The sequence below is a fragment of the Rana temporaria genome, chromosome 1 (assembly GCF_905171775.1).
Source record: "Rana temporaria chromosome 1, aRanTem1.1, whole genome shotgun sequence".
In the NCBI taxonomy this organism is placed as follows: Eukaryota; Metazoa; Chordata; class Amphibia; order Anura; family Ranidae; genus Rana; species Rana temporaria.
In genome coordinates this window covers 229898585-229922355 of record NC_053489.1, presented here as the reverse complement: position 1 = coordinate 229922355, position 23771 = coordinate 229898585, and the positions used below count along the sequence as shown (strand labels likewise).

The 23771-nt window shown below is 42.3% G+C and overlaps 1 protein-coding gene across 1 annotated transcript in view; it reads left to right on the top strand.

Annotated features, from left to right (window-relative positions):
• MYO18B (myosin XVIIIB) overlaps positions 1–23771 on the top strand; it is a 764821-nt gene that overhangs the window by 549708 nt on the left and 191342 nt on the right. The window contains 1 exon segment of the mRNA XM_040358554.1: positions 725–877. Within this exon segment, the coding sequence (XP_040214488.1) occupies positions 725–877 (153 nt within the window).

Genomic DNA, 23771 nt, shown 5'->3' with positions numbered 1-23771 from the left:
AGCGGGGGATCTTGTTCCCCTGCTCGTTGTGACAATTTTTAAAAAACGTGGGCATGTGGGGCTATGCCCACCTGGCCTCGTCCTTCATTCACAGTGTTCTGTGAATGTGAAAACTACAAGTACCGAAACCCTTGGCTGCTGTCGACTTGTAGTTATCAATGAACTACAAGGATGCTGTTGAGCTCTCTCATGCTAGGCAGTTCATTGAATCTTCCTGTCAGAATGTAACTTCCTGCTCATACGAGGTATAAGCAGACAGCTTACACAGATGAATGCACTTTTTTTTTTTTACCTGCAAAAAGGATGTGTATTTATTGTTATGTTTTACAAAGGTGAGCGTATCCTCTAAGGAGGGACTGAGTTGCAGTATGGTTTGAAAGTTTTGATAGTCGCTCTTTAAACAAGCTGTAATTCACTGTCTGGAGTTTATTTTGCAATACAAAAGAAATCATGAAAACTTCAATAGGAAATTTTAGTTTGACAAAACTCAATTGCACCTTTTGTGTAAGTGATCAATAAAACAAGGTGGGCAATAGCCCATCCCAACAAAGGAGTAATTTATACATGCTGGTTACATAGAATAGCATAAAAAAAATAAAACGGCACAATCAAGTTTTTTTTTTAATAAATTACATGGTGTCTTTCTGTTTTACTTAGCCACTACTGTTATGTTTTAAACCTGCACAATATTTAATAGTGTTGATCATATTTGTTTGTACTTCAGATTGGACATCGAGACTTTGATGTGGAAAAGCGACTCAGGAGAGATCTAAAGAGGACACATGCATTGCTGGCTGACCTGCAGCTCCTGCTGGCCTCCATGGGAGATTCAGGACCACCCATGGATCGTGGAGAGATAGAAAGAGTTCACATCCAGGTGAAATCTTCAAACAGAATAGCTCACTTACTTTCAGTTAGTTATTTTGATTGAGCCAGACACCTAGCAGCCTGTTTCTCTACTGATGTCTTTGTCTCCACTTCCATGTGATAACTATGATAATGTATGTGTTATATTGTGCCAATAGACCATAATTATGTCAGGAATATGTGAACACATGCTAGAGTGCAGTAGAGGGAATATTTCTTCTTTGTAGAAAGGATTATTTTACTGTATGCCACTGGTGCACCCTCTGGTGAAAGACATAAGGAAAGCACAAGAGTCAACATGACTACAGAACTGTAAGGTGACTATAAATATCTCTTTTGTTCTACAGTATGTTGGTAACCTGTTACTTAAAGACACACTTCAGCCAGACTTTAGGCAACATTTAAACCCACACGACCATGAAATCTTCAGCACCACACTGCCTGCAAGCTACATGCCTGTACAGTTGTATAGTATAGTATAGGTGTGGGATAATCATCAAATCAATGACTAGCTGCAGGCTAGTATGTCCTCCACTAACAGCATGACCCTCTGTGAATATTACTGCCTCACCTGCAGACATTGGAACACAAAAGAGAAGTTCAACAACACAGAATCACGGGACAGTAAATTGCAGCCCTCTTGAGTAAAAATGTGAGAAGCCTTAAGAATCTGATAGCATATGATTATATAAAACAGATCAACGGTGAATTAAAGTGACATTAAAGTGTCCTTTTCCCATTAAATAGATAAGAATAATATTCTTACAGTATTTGCATTTTTTTCTGTAAGAAAAATTCCTGCCCTGCTTTTACTTTTGAAAGTGTGCCCCACATATGTTCACCCGTGTCACTGGGACCTATGGAATCCCATAGGAGTGCCATCTACATTTGCGCTTCCACTCTGTACGGCATTCATACATGTAGCGTTCCGAGCACCACACACACACACAGGCATCATGAAAGAGATACAAAGAGCTAATGTCAATCGCTGCTATGGAGAAAAAAAGAAAAGCATGGTTTGTCATTGTCATCTGTGTGTCCCACTCATGCTGCCTGTGTGTGCAGTTCTTTTCAAAGTTATGCACAGGAGGATTTTGTTTTTACTTTGAATAGTAAATGCATATAAGTTTTATTATTATCTACTTTAATGTCACTTTAAGATATTTTTTTTTGCCTTTACATTAGTAACAATGCTTGCTGGATAGTAAAAGCAAACACCTGACGTTTGTTGCCCTGAGTCAACACTATGCACATGTTAGCTCTGTTTGGTTGCCAACAGAAGGGTACCCAATACTTTCAGGTAAGCATGTGGGTTATCCTCCTAAATGATATGAATATCCAAGCTGTGACATGGAGCTTACACAGAGATAATGATCCCAGGCTTTCAGCAGCAGGACTGGAGCAGATGAGGAGCAAAGAAGATGGTAGGTGTTTGCAGCAGGTCAGGTTAGAGTTAAAGTGATGTAAAAAAGAAAACAATTGGGCATAGAGAACAAAATAAGCAGCCAACATGTCATTAGACATATAGTGCAATTTTAGTGTTAAAGCAAACCTGTTGCTTTGCCCTGAATGGGTAAAGTATGGGTTGTCTTTAAGCTGATCTCATTCCCATGCATTTCTAACAAGAAAAAAATAGCTTCCCTTTCAACATACAAAATTAAATGTGCCAGGACATACCGTGTTTCCCAGAAAATAAGACCTACCCTGAAAAGAAGACCTAGCACTATTTTCCAGGAGGGCTGCAATATAAGCCCTACTCCAAAAATAAGCCCTAGTTTGAAGTTCTTGTGTGCTTTTCGGGGGAACACGGTATAATCTGTCATGGCGGTATGAAGTGTGTTGTGTGTGTGTGTGTCATGTGTCTCTGATCTCCTGGATGTTGGCGGGGGATCTCAGCCCCCATCCCTGAAGTGTTGAGAGTGGGGAACACAGCTTGGGGCTGGCCATGGAAGCGTTGGGTGTCGCCGAGGGATCTCAACCCTCCTCCCTGCAGTGTTCAGAGCAGAGAAGACAGCTTGGGGCAGGCCATGGAAGCGCTGGGTGTCAGCGGGGGATCTCGGCCCCCCTCCCTGCAGTGTTCAGAGCAGAGAAGATGGCTTGGGGCAGGTGATGAAAGCGCCAAGCGGCGAAATATACGGTAAGGGTGTTTGCACAGTTGTATTGCAGCAGCACCTTTTGCATTATATGATCCTTTTACTGGCATGTTCATACTGGGGGTTCCTGCATGGCAAGCCCTACTCCGAAAATAAGCCATAGTGTTTTTTTGGTGTCCAAAATTAATATAAGACCCGGGCTTATTTTCGGGGGAAACACAGTATCCTGCACTTCCAGACAGGATCATTTTAAATTAAATATTATCAACACTAACAGAATCCTGAAGCACACAATAAATCTGTTACTAAATAACTGCTTTATCTCTTAGGCCTGGTTCACACATATGCATTTTGCAGATTTTCACTACAGAGCGTGTTCCATAGCAAACCATGTTATATGGACTATAGTGCAAATCTGCAAAAAGCACTAGAAATGCTTAAATGTGAATCAGGCCTTAAATACTGAAATTATTAAATTAACTCTCTCTCTCTCTCACTCTCTCTCTCTGTGTATGTGTATATATATATATATATATATATATATATATATATATATATTAATTATCGTTTACTGCTAAAATCTTAGAGTGAAAGATGTATTTGTAAATTATATTTAAATCTGTCTTGCTGAGCCAAACAGAATTAGCTGTTATCTGATCTGCCAGGAGAGAGTATCCATGAGAATTGAGAAGATGCATTTACGAATGGGCTCTTTGCCATGTCCTGTTGTGTTAACTGTAATAAATATGCTCAATCTGCTACTGCACAGCTTGCCTCACTGTTCATAGCTTTCCATCCCACTTACAAACTGATCTGTGCCTCTGTGTTTAGATGGCATGTGTTCAGCTAAGGAGCTTACCATTGTGGCCACTGCAAAGATTACTATTGTCCAACACCAGCATAATCCTCCCAACTGTTGGCTTTGTTTAGCTCTAATAAACTAAAATAAAATAAACACTCTTCAAACTATTTAAAATTAAGAGTAATGCTAGCCATGCAAGGGCCAATGTCTCTAAGGATTTAGCAGAAGTTCCACAGGATTTTTTTTTTATCAAAATGACTGTATGGGAAAGTGAAACGGTATTGTTGATTTACTGAAGGAATAAATGAATGTTCACCTAGTTAGTGAATAAGGTGGAGTTGTATTAACTTCAATCAACCAATGATGAAGTATAATTATATTTTGTATTTTCTTTTGAACTGGCAAATAATTAGTTATTTAAAGATAGCAAATTTCACCTCATTCACTAAACATTCACTTTGAACATTCGCTTTGCTAAGTGAACATCCTCTACTCCATTATTAAATCAAATCCACAGATTTATATTTAGTACATTTCTGATGCATGAAATTTGGTGATCAGCTTCTAAACATTGGTACCTAGGAGAGCAGTAGGCTTTAATTAAAAAAATAGGCCTGTTCACTAAATTAATGCTTGTGTTGATAACTGTTCTCCAAAACAATTTAAAAAAAATTATTGATCGTTTGGGTACATAAATTGTTGTGATTAATGTACATCTTGTGAACTTCTGTGAAACCTTACAAAAACCTTGTCAGTGTATGGCCATCCTAAAGCCTCATACACACGATTGGACTTCCAACAGACTTTTCAGTGGATTTTGCTCCAAAGGGCGTTGTCCGTGAACTTGGTATGCATACACACGGCAGGACTTTTTCAGCCAACAAACACGAACGTAGTGACGAACGTCGTTTTTCTGCTCTTTACCCCCACTCTGTGGGCAACTTCTGCTATTGTTGTCTGATCTTTAGCATTGGTTCTGATAATGCGTGTTTGTACTTTGGACTTTAGTGCGATGGACTTGTGTACACACAATCGGATTAGCCGACCGTAGGACATTTGTTGCCGGAAAGTTTGTCTGTTCTTACAGCGAACATTTGTCTGATGAAAAAGTGAAAAAGCTTGTCCGATGGAGTGTACACACAGTTGGATTGTCTGCTAAAACAGGCCCGTTGGACAATTGTTGTTAAAAAGTCAGATCGTGTGTACGGGCCTTTAGGATACCTGTGTAAGGTAAACCTAAAGTGCCTATTGACTCCAATGAGAAGTGTGTGAAGAAGCTCTGCCATACATGCTCCACCAATAAAGCTTTTGATTACTGTGCAGAAGAAACAAATATAGTAACCAAATGCGTTTGTGGGTGTTTCACATCATTCTTGTCATTCAAAGACTGCCAGTCCAGCTGTTGTTTTCAAGATTATGTAATACATTTCTTTTGTGTTTTGAGCATACCGGGCCCTTAGGTCTGGTATGGGTTGTAAGGAGACCCCCCTACGCCATTATTTCGGCGTAGGGGGGTCCCCCTACAATCCATACCAGACCCGTATCCAAAGCACGCTACCGGCCGGCCAGGAAAGGAGTGGGGACGAGCGAGTGCCCCCCCCCTCCTGAGCCGTACCAGGCTGCATGCCCTCAACATGGGGGGGTTGGGTGCTTTGGGGCAGGGGGGCGCACTGCGGCCCCCCCACCCCAGAGCACCCTGTCCCCATGTTGATGAGGACAGGGCCCCTTCCCGACAACCCTGGCCGTTGGTTGTCGGGGTATGCGGGCGGGAGGCTTATCGGAATCTGGGAGTCCCCCAGATACCGGCCCCCCACCCTAAGTGAATGAGTATGGGGTACATCGTACCCCTACCCATTCACCTGCAAGAAAATTGGTATAAACACAAATAAAAAAACACAGGGTATTAAAATATTTTATTAGTCTGCTCCGGAGGCCGCCCCCTGTCTTCTTTAGCTCTTTTCACCAGGGGGGGGCTTCTTCTTTGACGTCTTCGGGTGGGGGCCGCTCTTCTTCACCGCCGTCTGGTTCTCTTCCACCGCCGGGGGGGTCGCTTTTATAAAAGCGCCCACCCCCCCGGCGGGTTTCCTCCGACGTCTTCGGCGGGGGGTGGTGTGCTTCTCAGGGGGGGCTTCTTCTTCCGCTATCTGGGGGGTCTTCTCCGCTATCCGGGGGGTCTTCTCCACTCTCCGGGGGTCTTCTGCTATGTTCGCCGCTCTCCGCTGTTGACACGGCGCACCCCGGTTCTTCCTCCCGCTGTCCGGTTTCTTCTCCTTCAGCGCTGAACGTCTTCATCTTCTTCTTCCGTGCTGTGACGTCTTCTTCTTCTTCCGGGCTGTGACGTCGTCTTCTTCTTCTCCCGATGTTGACACGCCGGCTCTTCTCGCTGCAATGACAGGTGCGCGGCTTGCATCGGACTTATATAGGCCTCACAGTCCCATCATGCTCCGGTACCTACCCACGTGGGTAGGTATCACATGGGTAGGTACGGAGCATGATGGGACTGTGAGGCCTATATAAGTCCGATGCAAGCCGCGCACCTGTCATTGCAGCAAGAAGAGCCGGCGTGTCAACATCGGGAGAAGAAGAAGACGATGTCACAGCCCGGAAGAAGAAGAAGACGTCACAGCACGGAAGAAGAAGAAGATGGAGACGTTCAGCACTGAAGGAGAAGGCACCGGACAGCGGGAGGAAGAACCGGGGTGCGCCGAGTCAACAGCAGAGAGCGGCGAACATAGCAGAAGACCCCCGGAGAGTGGAGAAGACCCCCCGGATAGCGGAGAAGACCCCTCCGGATAGCAGAAGAAGAAGCCCCCCCTGAGAAGCACACCACCCCCCGCCGAAGACGTCGGAGGAAACCCGCCGGGGGGTGGGCACTTTTATAAAAGCGACCCCCCCGGCGGTGGAAGAGAACCAGACGGCGGCGAAGAAGAGCGGCCCCCACCCGAAGACGTCAAAGAAGAAGCCCCCCCTTGGTGAAAAGAGCTAAAGAAGACAGGGGGCGGCCTCCGGAGCAGACTAATAAAATATTTTAATACCCTGTGTTTTTTTATTTGTGTTTATACCACTTTTCTTGCAGGTGAATGGGTAGGGGTACGATGTACCCCATACTCATTCACTTAGGGTGGGGGGCCGGTATCTGGGGGACTCCCAGATTCCGATAAGCCTCCCGCCCGCATACCCCGACAACCAACGGCCAGGGTTGTCGGGAAGGGGCCCTGTCCTCATCAACATGGGGACAGGGTGCTCTGGGGTGGGGGGGCCGCAGTGCGCCCCCCTGCCCCAGAGCACCCAACCCCCCCATGTTGAGGGCATGCAGCCTGGTACGGCTCAGGAGGGGGGGGGGGCGCTCGCTCGTCCCCACTCCTTTCCTGGCCGGCCGGTAGCATGCTTTGGATACGGGTCTGGTATGGATTGTAGGGGGACCCCCCTACGCCGTTTTTTCGGCGTAGGGGGGGTCTCCTTACAACCCATACCAGACCTAAGGGCCCGGTATGCTCCCGAGGGGGGAACCCATGCCGGATTTTTAGTTAAAATCCGGCGGGGACTTCCCCCTCAGGATTCATACCAAACGCCGCACACGTGTAGAATTGGCGGGAATCCAAGTCGGATCTCCCGTCGCTTCTATGACGCGCTTGCTGGGATGTGCTTTTACTATTCCAGTGAGTGCGAGATGTCGGTACCCTGTCGCCTAGAATCAGCGCGATGCCGTCGTGCTAAAAACACATTCTCGGCGGCAGGCACTGTATGGTATAGATGTTGATAGACCTCGCAAGCCACTTAGCACAGGTTAACGTTGACTCCACAAATGGTGATTATTTATCAACCCAAAAAGGAAAAAATGTATATACCATAGCGTAATATTGTCAAAATAAATTAATATACAGTATATAAGATTACACTCAGTGTTATATCCAAAAATTGCATGGACAAAAAACACCCAGTGAATATATCACAATCAAGTGCACCGCCACCTGACAGAGAGCCTGCTTACCAGATAGTAAGCCAAAAGACACAGATATCTAAAATCCAGAAAATCCTCAGCTGGAAACAGGCATGGAACTAGTGGATTGATGGAGAGAAACTCCCAGCAGACAACCATGTACTTTGTATGTCCCGTGGGTATTGTTTGACATCAGCCTAGAGAGAAGATACAATAGACCATAGCGTAATACTGTCTATAACTTGATTTAATGATTACTAAAAAGTTGCACTTACAAAACAGAAGATAAAATCTTGCATAAAATTTGAAGCAGGCCGGCTACAATACAAAGCTCCCATCCTCCTCAACGAGACGGCGTGGCAACGTCGGCATGTTACCTCCTCAGACGCGTTTCATCATAACTAACATTATCAATAAGGAACGGGCAGCGTGCTGACTCACCACCTTATATATTACCACACCTCGGTCTGAATCCCGGCTATGAAACTACTGATGCCATATTGGATATGGGCAGCCCTAATAAAATGGTAAAAACCCTGTCAAGACTTATCTGATTTGAAATGGAACAACAAATAGTTTGAACAACAAATTAAAAAACATTGTTAGCCAGATTCAGAGAGAGTTACGCCGGCGTATCAGTAGATACGCCGACGTAACTCGGAATCTGCGCCGTCGTAAGTTTAAGTGTATTCTCAAACTGAGATACACTTAAACCTAGCTAAGATATGACAGCCTGCGCCGTCGTATCTTAGGGTGCAATTTTTCAGCTGGCCGCTAGGTGGCGCTTCCGTTGAGTTCGGCGTAGAATATGTAAATGCCTAGATACACCGATTCACGAACGTACGTGCGCCCGTCGCAGTAAAGATACGCCGTTTACGTAAGGCGATTCCCGGCGTAAAGTTAGTCAAACAAATAGCTGGCCTAGTCAATGTTAAGTATGGCCGTCGTTCCCGCGTAAAAAGATTTAAAATTTACGTAATTTGCGTAAGTCGTCCTTGAATGGGGCTGGACGTAATTTACGTTCACGTCGAAACCAATACGTCCTTGCGGCGTACTATGGAGCAATGCACACTGGAATATTACACGGACGGCGCATGCGCCGTTCGTAAAAAACGTCAATCACATCGCGTCACCAAACATTAACATAAAACATTAGGCGTGCTTACGCCGGCCCCATTTACGCTACGCCGCTGTAGGTTAGGAGGCAAGTGCTTTGTGAATACAGTACTTGCCTCTCTGACTTAAGGCGGCGTAGCGTAAATACGATACGCTACGCCGCCTTAAAGATGCGCGCCCCTACCTAAATCTATGTGTAAGAAACAGTCTGTCCATTCATCCATACAATATGAATCATACAGATATAGATTCAGAAGACTATTGAAAATAAAAATAAAATAAAAAAAACGTTTAATAAATAATAAATGTTTATCAATGAAAAATGTAAGAATTTTTTTTTTTTTTAGGAAAAAAAATCATTTTATATATTAGTGTCCAATTAGTGGTATCAAGGTATTTGATATGACCCTGAGAAACCACAAACTGAATTTATATAGATTTAAAGGGGAAGTGTATATGTGATATGATCAGTAGTATACAACATTCGGACATTGTGATGTCTTTCCACCTCAGCCAATCAGAGAAAACCTTGTCCTGGAGATGCAACAGGAATTGAGAGGTGGTATTTTCAAAGTGAGAGAAATTCACCATCAGACAGTTATCACAGCAATAAGTGTCCCAAATAAGCAATTTGCCCTCACCTCTTATTCCGGTGTTAACTCTCAAATGTTGATTTCCCAGCTCTACCTATTTCTGAGACAGTGACCATTTGGAGAAATAGTGGTTAATGAAAACCTATCAGGTTCTATTGATATGGTAGCGTAACATTAAAAGGAGAACTCGTTCATCATTTGGAAGATAATTTTGATTAATCTGTAGTCAGAAATAAAGTCTATCTTTGGCAACCTTCGTGTGAGCTGACCCAAGAGCTTCAATACGTCACTGATTAAAAACAAGTATGCAGAATGGGCAGTATGCATTTTCAGATCAGTAATAGCAGCAGCCCACATATTTTTATTGCATTTTCTGTAAATGCACAAATGTCTGCAACCTCATAGCAAAAGGGCCAGAGAGAGTAAAGCAGGGGCTGGTTTTAACAAGAGTTAAATAAATGGAGATGAGGGGGGTAGAATAGGCTTTCTCAGAGCATGGATAAATAGAGAGATAGATATTCAGATTGAAAATAGGAGTTTATGTCTTGACTGGGATGCTGTGTAAATGTTTTAAAAACATATATATTCATCCTAAAGCTTATCAAATATTCAAGTGGAAACTGAGCTACAATATAATCTGTGTATGCCAAAATTAATTAATGTAAACAACTATATTATTATGCCTAATTTAAAGTTACCCTAAAGGTTAACTAATCATGTAATGAGCAGATGTCCTGCCATTTATACAGGTTTTGCATAGAACAAGCTTACATGGTTTCATTTTTCTCAATATGATAAGTGGCAGGCTTCAAGATGAAATGGTAAAAAATTATGTAACTATGTTATGATTAGAAATAAATGTATATATAGATCATTACTATTCTATTCATGTAGTATTCTACAGCCTTTTATTAAATGCTGCTGTAGATAATGTGAATACATAATGAGGGATGCTTACTTGCAGACTTGAGTTCCCTTTATACAGACATTAACATCTGGCAGATGGAAAACAGACTTCAACAAAAATCCACATGGTCATTTACAAAGACTAAAAGTAATATTCAACCCAAAAGAAAGCATGTATTACAACTTATCAGATCTCAGATGTGGTGGCTGCATTAGTTTTATTTTTAGTCTTTCTTTCTAATGTTTTCACCTGGTTATCTGGCCAGTATGTCTGTTGTTTTTCAAAAAGGACAAGCTCTCCAATAGATGTATCAGCTACAGGGATGTGACAACCCATTTACCATTTGCACGAAGGCTTACAATGATCAGCAATGATCAGCTTTTATTTATGAAAAACCTTTATCCCAAAAGGAAGAAAAGACTATTTTCTGTTACTGCTAATAATGTGTTAACTGGAGTTTGGCTTCAATTTGTTAGTGTATTTAAATATGCTAATACATCTAACAATCCCCCCCCCCAGACTAACAATGCTGATGTTCAGTGGTGACCATATGCTCCTTTATCCTGAGTGTAGTTACTGTAATACAGAAGGTGTGTTACTGGCCAGATCACCAGGTGAATCAGAGGGATACAAAAAAAAATGCAGCCGCCACATCTAACTATTAATAAACTGCAATATATTACATTTCTGTTTTTTTTTCTGGTTTTGAGTTTAATACCGCTTGAAGAAAAAAAAAGTTCCTGCCTTCACTCACAACAGCCAGTTAAGCTTTTTTTTTTTTTTTTTTTTTTTTTTTTTTCATGTACCATAGATAAATTAGATTGGTTGCTTTAGACATGGGCTCTAACTGTTTTATTCACCAGAAAGGTGAAATGTGACATAGTAAGGTAGTAATGTTTACTTGACCATTGGGGGAGATTTACTAAAACTGGTGCACACAGAACCTGCTGCAGCTGTGCAGAGTAACCAATCAGCTTCTAACTGCTGCTTGTTCAGTTATGTTTTGACAATAAAACCTAGAAGCTGATTGGTTATAATGCACAGCCCCAGGAAGACGTCATGTGTGACGCAACCTGTCAGGCAGTGCTACACGCTGATGCCATCGTGCTCCATGTGACCCTGGAAGTGCAGGTATTCAGTTTGTTTTGTATGCCGGCAAAGTACTTTTTATATGCGCATACATATTTTATATCCTGTAAGTAGCCATGCACAGCTGCATCAGAATATGTGTGCTCCAGTTTTAGTAAATCTCCTCCATTGTGGTAATTCTATCTTTATACATCTTCAAATACCTCTGGTTTGGAAAAGGTTTTGAGTCATTCTCAGTAGATTGCAAAAAAACAGCCGATCTTTAATAACAAAACTAGAGACTGAATGGTTATATGAGAGATATTGAGATAGATTTGTTAACCTCCCTGGCAAGATGATTTTTTCAGATTTTTGGTGCTGAAAGCGGTACAATTGTTTTGCATGGAAATTTGACGTCTTATATTGTAGGCCTGTAATTCTTAGGAATAACTCACTTAAATCTGTCCAAACAAGAGTCTAGTAGACATCCCGGGTATGAGAAAGTTTGAAACACAAAATCATAAATTATAATTTAATAAATAACTATAAATAATTATAACAAATAATAATGTAATAATAATAAAAATTATTACTTTCAGTGTTTGATGACGAATTTCCCCACAAATCACTATCACTCAATTCTGCAAGTGATTTTAATTTATTATCACTGTTTTCTAGCTGCTCTAAAACCACTTTTGACATACAGGGACACTTTTTGGTTGCTATGGATAATCTCCAGTTTCCAGGCAGAAAGAACAGTCTTTATTATATAAAAGTACATGCAGTTCACTGGGCAGACCACTAGAAGTGTGTATTTATTTTATACAGTACTGTAATCTGTGTTTTTTTTAATTTGGCACCAAGCTCGGTGGCACACGGGCACTGTGTGAATTGAGTGAGGAGACAGTTTGATCACACAGCGGGGAGACATCACAGGATCCAGGTGAAAAGGTAAGTAAACTCCGCCTGGATACTGCAATGCAATCCCGAGTTTGGCTCAGAGAGACAACAAAATACTGCAGATATACAGTATGTGCCCAGCTCAAATTTCATGAATTGGGTTTATATCCACTTTAAAATAAATTAATCTAGCCTCAGTACTTAAATTCAAGTAGCTAGAGGTGCCCTTACATACAGTACCTTAAATTAATGTCTAGAGCACTTTGGGAGCTGTGAAGCCCTGGGTACTCTATTACTATTGATTCAGTTTGGAAGTTGGTACCTTGTCCCATCTTATGCTACAACTCACAACTGGTCAGTAAGACACCCATTATACTGGGTGACCAATAGCAATGTTCAGGAAGCTGGAGAGAGGGACCAAAGCACAGACTCCCAAAAAAAGTGTAATTTTCCAAAATAGAGCTGGGTTTCTGGGCTTTTGGTGTGCTTTAGAGTGTAACTCATAGTATATGCACTTTAGGTGCTTGTACTTGGTGTTTGGCCTACTTTAATTACTTAGTAGAATAAACGCATACTTATTTTTTTACATATACACAGACATATTCTTTAATTACCGTATTTATCGGCGTATAACACGCACAGGGGAGTTTAAGGAAAATATGTTTTTACAGCCCTTTTTACAGTACACAGCCCCCCCATCCATTATACACCCCCTATCCAGTACACATACCCCCCTATCCAGTACATATCCCCCCATCCATTATACAGCCCCCTGTCCATTATACATCCCCCACCCAGTACACAGCCCCCCCATCCAGTACACTGCCCACCATCCATTATACTGCCCACCATCCATTATACAGCCCCCCTCCCCAGTATACAGCCCCCATCCATTATACACCCCCCCATCCAGTACACAGCCCTCCTGCACTCCCAGGAGACAGTCTCCTGGGACAGTGCTGCCAGCATTCTCTACAATTAAGTAAAAAAAAAAATCACTGTCAGCCCCTTCCACACTGCTCCTCCTGTGTGACTCGTATTGAAAAACAAAGCTTCTATATACCTCAATAGCTCAGGTTTTTTTTCACTGACCTGGTCACATGACTGCTCTCCTCTGATGTTACACAGATGGTCATGTGACTGCTCTCCTCCTCCAATCAAAGCTACACTCGGAGGAGGAGAGCAGCCAGAAAAAATGGAGCTATAGAGATTCTTACAAGCTTTGTTTTAAAATGACACTGACACAAGAGGAGCGGTGTAGAAGGGGCTGGCAAGAGACTTTTTTTTCTTAACTTCAGACTATGCAGGAAGCACTGTTCCAGGGCCAGGGGAGGCGGGACGTCCGGCCTGACACCCCCCCAATGGGTGGCTCCTGGGGCGACCCGCCCGATCCCCGCCCCTGGTTGGTAAAACATGATATCGGCGTATAACACACAGGCACTGTTTACCCTATGTTTTCAGGGGGAAAAATGTGTGTTATACGCCGATAAATACGGTACATGTGCAGGCTCTGCTTCCTGTTTTGCAGTGCTCCACAATGGTTGTACATACCTTGCTGCTTTCTTCTTAGTGTTGCCGAACCAAGTAATGAAAAAAGTTAAGATTCCCGTCCTACCAGACGCGGTGGGTTTGATTTACTAAAACTGAAGGGTGCAAAATCTGGTGCAGCTGTGCATGGTAGCCAATCAGCTTCTAACTTCAGCTTGTTCAGTTAAGCTTTGACAAAAGAATAAAAAAAAATGAAAGTTGATTGGATTTTACGCAGAGCTGCACCAGATATTGCTCTCTCCATTTTCAGTAAATCAACCCCCGGTTGAACTGTGTGACAGAATTGTGTAAGCCTCAGAAATGGATGAGCAGAAATACAAATATTTTCTCAGTTAAAACAGCCCAAATATGTTCCCTTTTCAATAGTTTTTATTGATTTTTTAAAAGAACAAAAGGAGAAAAAACACCTTGTCAATAAGCCCAAACAAATTTAATATGTATACTTCAGCTTTAATTCTATACAGATTTTTTTTGTTCTCATTTTTACTTCAATGGGTTGCATTTAAGCTCTTATTTAGACTCTATTGAGAGTTCTCAGTTTTGCATTATAGGTTTACATTTTGTGAACACTCATTTACCTGAAAGTGAATGGGTATTTTCATTTTAGATTACTACCTTAATTTTACCTTGAGGAAATAAGGAAAAGCACTTCTCTATTATATACTGCTGACCGTGGCATAAAATGTTTCTATATAATATGAACATTTTGTCTTCCCTGTTCACAAAGTAATTATTACTTTTCAGAAAGCCTTAAGCAATATGACTTCAACTGTATTAACAGCAAAAACTGAGAAGCCACTGCTGTAATTAATCTAGAATGTATTTTTTTTTTTTTTTATAATGCTTGGATATGCAGGCCATGCAATCTGCAATTAAAACCTAATATATGCATGTACCTAGAAAGCCACATTACAGCACACATAACATCTGTGTTAGGCAGATGTTTGCACCTGTCTCTTAGGAGAGACACAAAACTGGAAAAAGCAACACTTGAACCTAATTACACATTGCTTCTTAATCTCTTTACATGAGAATGTGCTGATTCCACATAGAAAAGCTAAAATGCATTGAGTTTATCCAACTACCTACAGTTTAAAAGATCCATAAAACCCCTTAGTGTAGTCAGCTGACATGATGCATAGAAGCACTCACAAAAATAAAATCAACACAATACTGTATATAAAATGGCCATTTTATGACATGATTTCTGAGAGCTACATCAATAAAACAATGGTATATCACTAAAAACAAATATCAAAAAGGAAAAGCATAACATATTTTTTTATCGTTCACTTAGAAAAGTACTCTAAGATGCTTCACAACATAAGAAATATAAACAGCAAATCTAATTGTTAAAAGCCTCCTTTAACTTTTTACTGTCAAGACCCTTACCCCAGGGTTCCTATACTGATTGCACACAGGAACAGAGCAAATATTACAAGTAAGAAAGAATGAAGTTGTTTCACTAAAATATTCTTCAAAAAATAAACGTGAGCGCATCTAGAGCAATTCACAGCATGAAATGTTGGCACGATGAGGAATGAAAATATAAAGCCATTTTTTTTTCATTTTCTTCTCCTATTTGGAAAACAGATGACCTTTGTTTACTGGGTTTGGAGTCTTATAACTACTTCAATACATTATATAAATGGTATAAACATAGAAAGAAAACATTTTTTTTTCGATGATTGATTGATGCAGTGTTCTGAAATAATCTGCTTTTTATAACTTTATTTGCCCTAATGTATTATCATCTGTCATTTAGAAAGACTGATGTGCACAACAAGTTATTCTATAGAAAGCACTCATCTTTCGTCTATAAACTATTAAAAGAGAAATATGGTTGTGATGGGTTGCTGCATTTTGGTATTAAGCATTGTCCTTGGGAGGGGGGCAGAATCCACCAGCTGGTAAGGCAGGAGTTGTAAAGCCAGCAATTTAGCCAAGCTGGGGGGAGTGGCTGGGGGTGTATTTTTTTTTCGCTTTAGCAGGTGGGGTAACTGCTCAATGCTACAGCTAGTGGGGCATAGTTGGCAAATTCAGAGCAATTCAGAGCAAGGTTACAATCTACACTTGCCCCATCCATACATGGCCCATGCAGACCTTTTTCACAGCTTGCGGAGCCATAGAGTGAACCTATGGAACCCATTGCTATACCAGCATCTCTATGACTGGAAGCTGCTGTGAGGGAACTGTGTATAGTGGGAGTAGACATGGAAACCGAGGAAGGAGGAGTAGTGCAGTCATTTTCTGATGAATAGTATGTTTGTATTGTTCCTAATGAGCTGTGTGGTCATAGGTCAGATCATATGTCTCTTCATACATGCAGTATCCAAATGGCCAATGGTATTGCCATATTTGATATACTAAAGGCGAAGACTGCAAATAACACAGTACAGTCTTTTGAACACATGCTAAAAAAGGCCTGCACTTATGGAGCTCCTCCATTCCATGGAACAGGGCAGCTGCTTTCTCCTTTTCTCTTGATCTATCCTTAGATGACGTCCTGCCCACTTGGGTTATGCCTCCCCCTCACTCTTCTCTTCTGCTGTTTTTGGAATCCAGGTATGGTCAGAGACCTCATTATCATCCCCTCTCTCATCTTTGCTGATTCTTCCTGTCTGGTGTTCTCTCACTATGGGCTTTTGTTACTCTCCTTCTCAACCACAGTGGCCACTCATTTCTGTGCACCCTCATTCTGTAATCAAATAATTCAGCAGCATCATCCCTGACAGTTGGTAGAGCAACAGCAGGGGTAGCTTGCATGGGGAGGCAGAATAGGGCTCTTTGGCAGCTGCAGTGGACTGCAAGCTACTGTAGTCTATTCTTGGGTGTCAGAGGAAGAGGATGATGATGTCTTGGTTAGACACTCCACCACCTACTTTGTGTACTTGCGCTTTGTAGCATTCCCAGTGCCCCCTCCCCCCCAAAAAAGGATACAAGCCGTACATGCAGATAATGCCCAACATCCATAACTACTACTTTGGTCTTGGACACAGGCTGCTTTCTCCATCATAGCCACATGGGGACTTCTGGCTCTTCCTGTAGGCCTGCCAGACATTCCAATAATGTAGGGCTTATTCCCTATGTAGACATTGGAACAGCTGTAATTGCTCAGTTGCACTGTAAACTGTCCTGCTTGAAAGCACTGTAATCTGTGGATCTTTAAAGAAATAAACGGCACCTCAATGATCTGTGGGACTCTGCTGCAAACAAAAGTGGTTGTTGTGGTGACACCAACAGATGTATGCTGCTGTTGCTGCTGCTGACCCCATGACAAGTAAAATAAAATGAAAGACCTTGACAAAATAAACCCCAAATAATGCAAAACCCACACTTATAAGAAGGTCAAATTAGAAGAAAAAAAATGATTCGCAAACACCCACCAGAAAACACTAAAAGCGAAATACATCCGTTTTTTTATATATATATTTTTTTTAAATTAGGAAACACATACTTTTCCCTTAATTTGTTTGTATCTACCTCAATACACTGCATATGTGTTAGGTTCTTGTAATTGAGCCTCTGTGAACCTGTATTCCTCATTTTAGTACATCATGGGACACAGAGCAGCCATAGTAATAACTATGTGGGTTATACGCCACCTATAGGTTAATGGACACTAGTGCACTCAAAAGACAGGAAATCCCCTCTGTATAACCCCTACCATACAGGTGGTACCTCAGTTTTTGTAGCAAAGCAATAAATATATATCCCAATAAGAGGGGAGGGACCTCTGTGTCATGTGATGTACTCCAAGAAAAGGATTTTAAAGGGAAGCTGTTATAAAAATCCTTTTTTCTTTATCGTACATCACGGGACACAGAGCAGCCATAGTAATAACTATGTGGGATGTCCCAAAGCAATGTCTTCTGAGGGGAGGGAGACACAAACCAAAACAGTCCACCATCAGACGTGAGGACCTATACTGTTGCCTGCAGCACACTGTGCCCAAAGGCGGAATCCTCTTGCCATCTTAAATCCACCTGATAGAATTTTGTGAATGTATGCACTGACGACCAAGTAGCAGCCTTGCAAATCTGAGTCATAGAGGCTTGGTAATGCACTGCCCATGAAGCACTGACTGCCCTGGTAGGGTCCCCTTTAACTTGAAAAGGCGGAACCCTTCTTCTCAAATCATAAGCCTGAATAATCACCTGACAAATTCATTTTGAAATAGTTGATTTAGACGCTGCCTGCCAAATCCTGGGGCCTTCTGGCAGCACAAACAAAACATCAATTTTCCATATCTGAGCTGACGCTTTCAAATGGGCCTTGACTGCTCTCACAACATCGAGAGAATGTAACAATTTTTCTTCTGCAGAACGAGGTTCTGAAAAAAAGGAAGGCAGAGAGACATCCTGATTCAGATGAAAACCTGACACCTTAGGCAGAAAGGTTGGGTGAGGACACGACACCACCTTTTCCTTATGAATAATTAAGTATGGCTCTTTACAAGAAAGATCAGCCAATTCTCATACCCTTCTTGCGGAGGTTACCACAAGAAGGTATTTCCTTGTCAAAAGAAGTAAAGGAATATTGTGTATCAATTGTGCTCAAAAAGCTGTCTTTGTAAAACTGACAAGACTAAATTCAAATCCCATGGGCACAAGGGTGTCCTAACTGGCGCAGTTATGAGTTACCCCTTGTATAAAGGCCCGAATCAAAGAATGCGAAGCAAGCAGCCTTTGAAAAAACACTGACAAGACCGAGACCTGACTCTTGATTGTACTCAAAACTAGCTTAATTTCTACCCACAAATGTAGGAAGGCGACTGTAAGGCAGGATAGAATACTGGCCCTTGCAAAATCAGGTCTGGATGAGATGGAAGAGTCCATGAATCCCCTACTGCCATCTTTATGATCTCTGCATACCAGGATATTCTGAGCCATGCTGGGGCTACTGGAATTACTGGCTTCCCTTCCTCCTTGATCCTGTGAAGAAGCCGCAGTAGCAGCTGAAGCGGGGGAACGCATAAATCAGTGAAAACTGATCCCACTGGGTCACTAACGCATCTGTCCCATATGTGAGTGGATCCATTGAGCCGGGAACAATTGTTGATGGCTCAAGAAATCCGCCTGCCAATTCTACACCCCCAAAATGAAGACTGCAGGTAGGCAAAGTACATGCTCCTCTGCCTAAGTCAGAACATGGTTCACCTCCATTTGGGCTGCATGACTTCTGATGCCCCCTTGGTGATTGATATTGGCCACTTCTGTGGCATTGTCAGATTGTATCCTGACGGGACAATTCCGCAACCTGAATGTCCAGGCCATTAGAGCCAGACGTGCTGCCTGAATTTCTAGGATACTGATGGGCAAGGTCTTCTCGTACTCTGACCACATCCATTGGACAGTGGTCTCTTCCAGGACTGCTCCCCAGCCCAATAGGCTGGCATCTGTAGTTTCTACCTTCCAGGTAACGGGTATGAAGGATTTTCCATTCTGCACATTTTTGGTTATCAACCACCAACTGAGACTCTAGCGTACCCTTGGGGCCAAATTCATTGGATAATCCAAGCCTTGAGTCTTCCTGTTCCAATCAGACAGAATACTGTTTTGCAACAGTCTTCGAATGAAGCCACCATCTTCCCTAGCAACCTCATGCAAAGGTGAATGAAAGAACTCTTCCTTGCCCTGACCAGCTGAACCAATTCTTTTATAGCATTGACTTTTGTCTGGTGCAAAAATACGCTTCACTGGGCTGTGTCTATAACTAGACCTAAATACTCCAGCCAGCTTACTGGCCACAAGGATGATTTCTCTAGGTTGAGAATCCAACTCAGGTGTTCCAGATACTTGACCGTGCTGGACACAGCCTGGTCTAACTGTGCCACTGACTCATCCACTAGCAGCAGGTCATCTAGGTATACCATTACTGATATACCCTGGCTCCTTAGTCCTGCTAGTACTGGGGCCAGAACTTTTGTAAACACCTGGGGCGCAGTGTCTAACCCGAAAGGCAAGGCCACAAACTGAAAGTGGCGCTGTTCTACTGCAAAATGCAGAAACTTCTGGTAAACGGGAAAAATTGGCACATGCAGATATGCATCTTTGATGTCTATTGACGCTAAAAATTCTCCTCTCTGTAAGGTGGATACAACAGACAGGATTGACTCCATGTGAAAAGAGCGGATGTTTAGGAAGCGATTCAGATCTTTGAGATCTAGAATGGGTCTGACATCTCCATTTGGTTTTGGCACCGTGAAGAGATTTGAACAAAACCCCATGCCCTGCTCTTCTAAGGGGGTCTCTATTATCACACCCAGAACCATGAATCGGTCTTTCTCTTTACTGAATCTCTGGGAAGGTTTGATCTTAGAAAAGGAAACGGTGGAAACTTTTGAAACTCTAGCTTGTAGCCTAAGGCTACCACAGAGATGACCCATTTGTCTTGGATCTCTTTTTGCCAAGCCTCTGAAAACCACCAAAGTCTCCCCCCCACTCGATCGAGCGGGGGAGCCCCTTCAGAAGGAGGCCTTGGTACTCTGCTTTGTACGCTTCTGCCCACAGGGTTTCTTCTGGCCCTGTGCTTGGCCTTGAGGCCTACCCTTTGACTCTGACGGTGGAGGCGTTTGCCCCTGGCACTGGAGAGGAAGCACGTTTGAATGAAGAACTTCTACTCCTTCTCTTAAACGGTAGAAAGGTACTCTTACGGCTCAAAATTTTTTGGATATATTTATCCAAATCTTCCCCGAACAACCTTTCCTCATGAAAGGGAAAACCAGCCAATAGCTTTTCACACGGCATCTCAGCTGACCAATGCCTTAGCCACAGAATTCTACGCATATGCACTAACAGGAGAGCAAGGTGTGACGCCTGATAAATAGAGTCTTTGATAGCGTCAACCACAAAACATAAGGCTCTTGGTAGCTCAGCTAAATCTCGGGCCTCTTCTCCTCGAGAACGCTCACCTTTGATAACCTGCTTAACTTGATCCCTTAGGGATTGACAAATGCCTATTGCTGCTACTGCAGGTTGTGCTACTGCACCGGCTACAGCAAATGAGGCCCTAAGCAAAGATTCCAGTTTTTTTATCAGATGGATTCTGAAATACCTGGGCATTGTCCATTGGACAAGTCCTATATACAGATTAGATAGCAGGGTCTACTGCTGGCAAACTCCACTTTTTAGTAAACTTTTCTTCCATAGGGTAAAGAAAAGAAAACCTCTTAGGAGGAAGGAAATGCTTATCTGAGTGATCCCAGTCAGCATATATCAGCAGCTCCAGCAATGCGTGTATAGGGAAAGCATGTGAACCTTGTGGGGGCCTTAGAGAACCCAAAGAGGAAAAGGAAACTTCATCCGCCTGGGGGCAACTTATAACCAGAATGGACCAATTTTGTAAGGGATTAAACCAGCAATCTTTGGGATTGTGAGGCTGAGAAAGGCTCTTCATATACTGAATCCTCCAAGGAGAAGCTATCTGCATGCCCTTCTCCTTGATCCCCCAAAGGTAACTCAGCATCTCCTGCCCATTCCTGTTTCAATGCTGGAAGGTCAAGGGCAGGAGAAGGGGATCTGCCCTGCTTTCTGCCATCCTGGGAGGAAGATGTAAGCATATTAGCTATTTCCAAACCAGCTAATGCTGAAGCCAAATCGTCCTTAGTGACGTATGCAGAGGCTGAAATGTTGGAAGCAGCTACAACACCTGAGAGTCTAGGTGGCTCAGACTGGCCAGTTGCCTCAGGTCTTTTCAGGGGAGGATGGTACTGTGGAAGCGTGACTAGGATCCTCAGACCCTGACTGCCGCGCCCTTGCACTCCCCCCTGTTGTATTTCCCCTTCTACTTCAAGAAGACATAGTTCTAAGCACAAAAAAGCAGAGGTACTAACTCAGTGCATCTGAGCTCTAGTACAGCAAATAATATTATGCCGCTATAATTGCTTAGCCTGATGGTGGCCAAAACAAAGTGGAGAAAGGAGCAATGCTGTTCCACAAGAAGCGTTTTCCGACACTGAGCACAATACCGGGGAAGCATGGAATGTTAGACACCAGGTATGTTACACTTTACACCCTCTAGTGGTAAAGACGCCGTCTTCTTAAAAAAGATGTCCATAGGTGAATCATCATGTGTTCCTAAGGATATTCTTAACTTACCATTCCCACTGCAGGGTACTGCTGGAAATCACAGACAGACCCAATCTTCACCCATCACGGCGGGCTGTGTCATGACAGACCTTCAAGGACCAGGTCCCCTTTATAAATGGGGTCCACTCCCTTGGACTTGTACAGCACCCTGTCAGAGAAACCTTTGGCTTAGTTATGTGACCAAGGTGCTGGATCCCAGGGTCCAGCCCTCAAAGAGAAGCATTACAGGCAGAAAACCTCGCTCTTCCTCCTCGAGGCCCATGGTTATATAGAGAGGGACTTCCTGTCTTTTGAGTGCACCAGTGTCCATTCACCTATAGGTGGCGTATAACCCACATAGTTATTACTATGGCTGCTCTGTGTCCTGTGATGTACGATAAAGAAACAATACCTGTATATATGTGGCAAAGACCAACAGGAATGTTTGAATCGCAATGTACCTATCAAATTCAATCTTATATTAGCTTTCTAAAATCAGTTTAGAGAAGAATTCTTTTTAAATATATGGTAATGTGTACTTTCTACATAATCATTGGTCTGACAAACCCCCTCTCTCTCCCCCCAAAAAAAGCGTAATTATTATTTTTATATCCCCGCTACATAGGTTGTTTCAAATAAGCATTGATCTATTTTTCTTCATGTGAAGTTTATGTAAACCCAAAACATAACGTATTGCAGCTGCATTGTTTTTTTTTCTTCATTTTCATCTGATGATCTTGCTCCTAACACAATTCCTGTCCTAGGGTGAGGACATTCATTTATTGTAGTGTATCTGTGGAGAAGCACCACAAAGGCTGCTCTCATGATTTTTGTACCAAAAACACACTTTTCTCCTTCATATAACACTGTGGGAAGAAGGGGTTCTGTAGTCCATTGAAGAGAACAGGGTATGACTCATAACACTGTTTACAATTTTAGGATTTAATTTCAGTGTGCAGGAAGTTACAAGGATAATATATTTCGACGGGTATTTTTCAGTAATTACAGAAAATGTATTAAGCGGAAAAGAAAAACAATTTAACCAACACATGTAAGGATTAACAAGCTGCTAAATATTACAATTTTGTTCTTGGGTTCTGATTCACATCAAGTAGGTCACCTTATTGACTTCCACTGTAGAGCCCATCACTTTAATCATCCTTTTTTACATACAGCTTTGCTGGGACAAATCTGTCTGGAGGTAGAGGCGCCTGTGTTTTATTAGCAGGGGAAGGAGATGAGTAAATGGCAAATAATAACTATGGATGGGTACAGCCCTAATTGTAAAACACAGCTTTTATGGTCATTACTATAACAATTGCAGCAACCAAGGTGTTTCATCTTATCAGAGTTCAACTGTCAATGGTAGTTAATGTACATCATTTAGTAAAGATGTCTTTTGTCGGCAACTGATTCCCAAACAAGAAAATAATGACAAGTAATTGTATGTATTTTCCACTGCAGTTTGAGTTAAGTAGGTTTTCAACAGGGAATCTCTGTGATATATTGCAAAACAAGCCTAAAGACAACAGGGTAAACAAACAATTACTTGGGCAACTATGTGTAATGTTCACAAAAATATGTGCCACTTGTCTTAAGCTTCTGTATCTCATTGTGGTGTGAAAAGGCTTTGTTACAACATCCTTTTTCTCATTTTAATGAGCTACTTAGAAATGAGGCATTGACACTGCTGCAGAGTGATAAAATGCCCAGCTTGGCTACATGGATGTTTAGTCATTTAATATTTGTGCCATGGAATGTTGGTCAGTTACACTTCATAATAATTGACACAGCAGGGCTAGAGCATTCATAATTTAACAGTCTGGTCTTGACAGCATCAGCTTTAGATAATATAGCTACTGATTCAA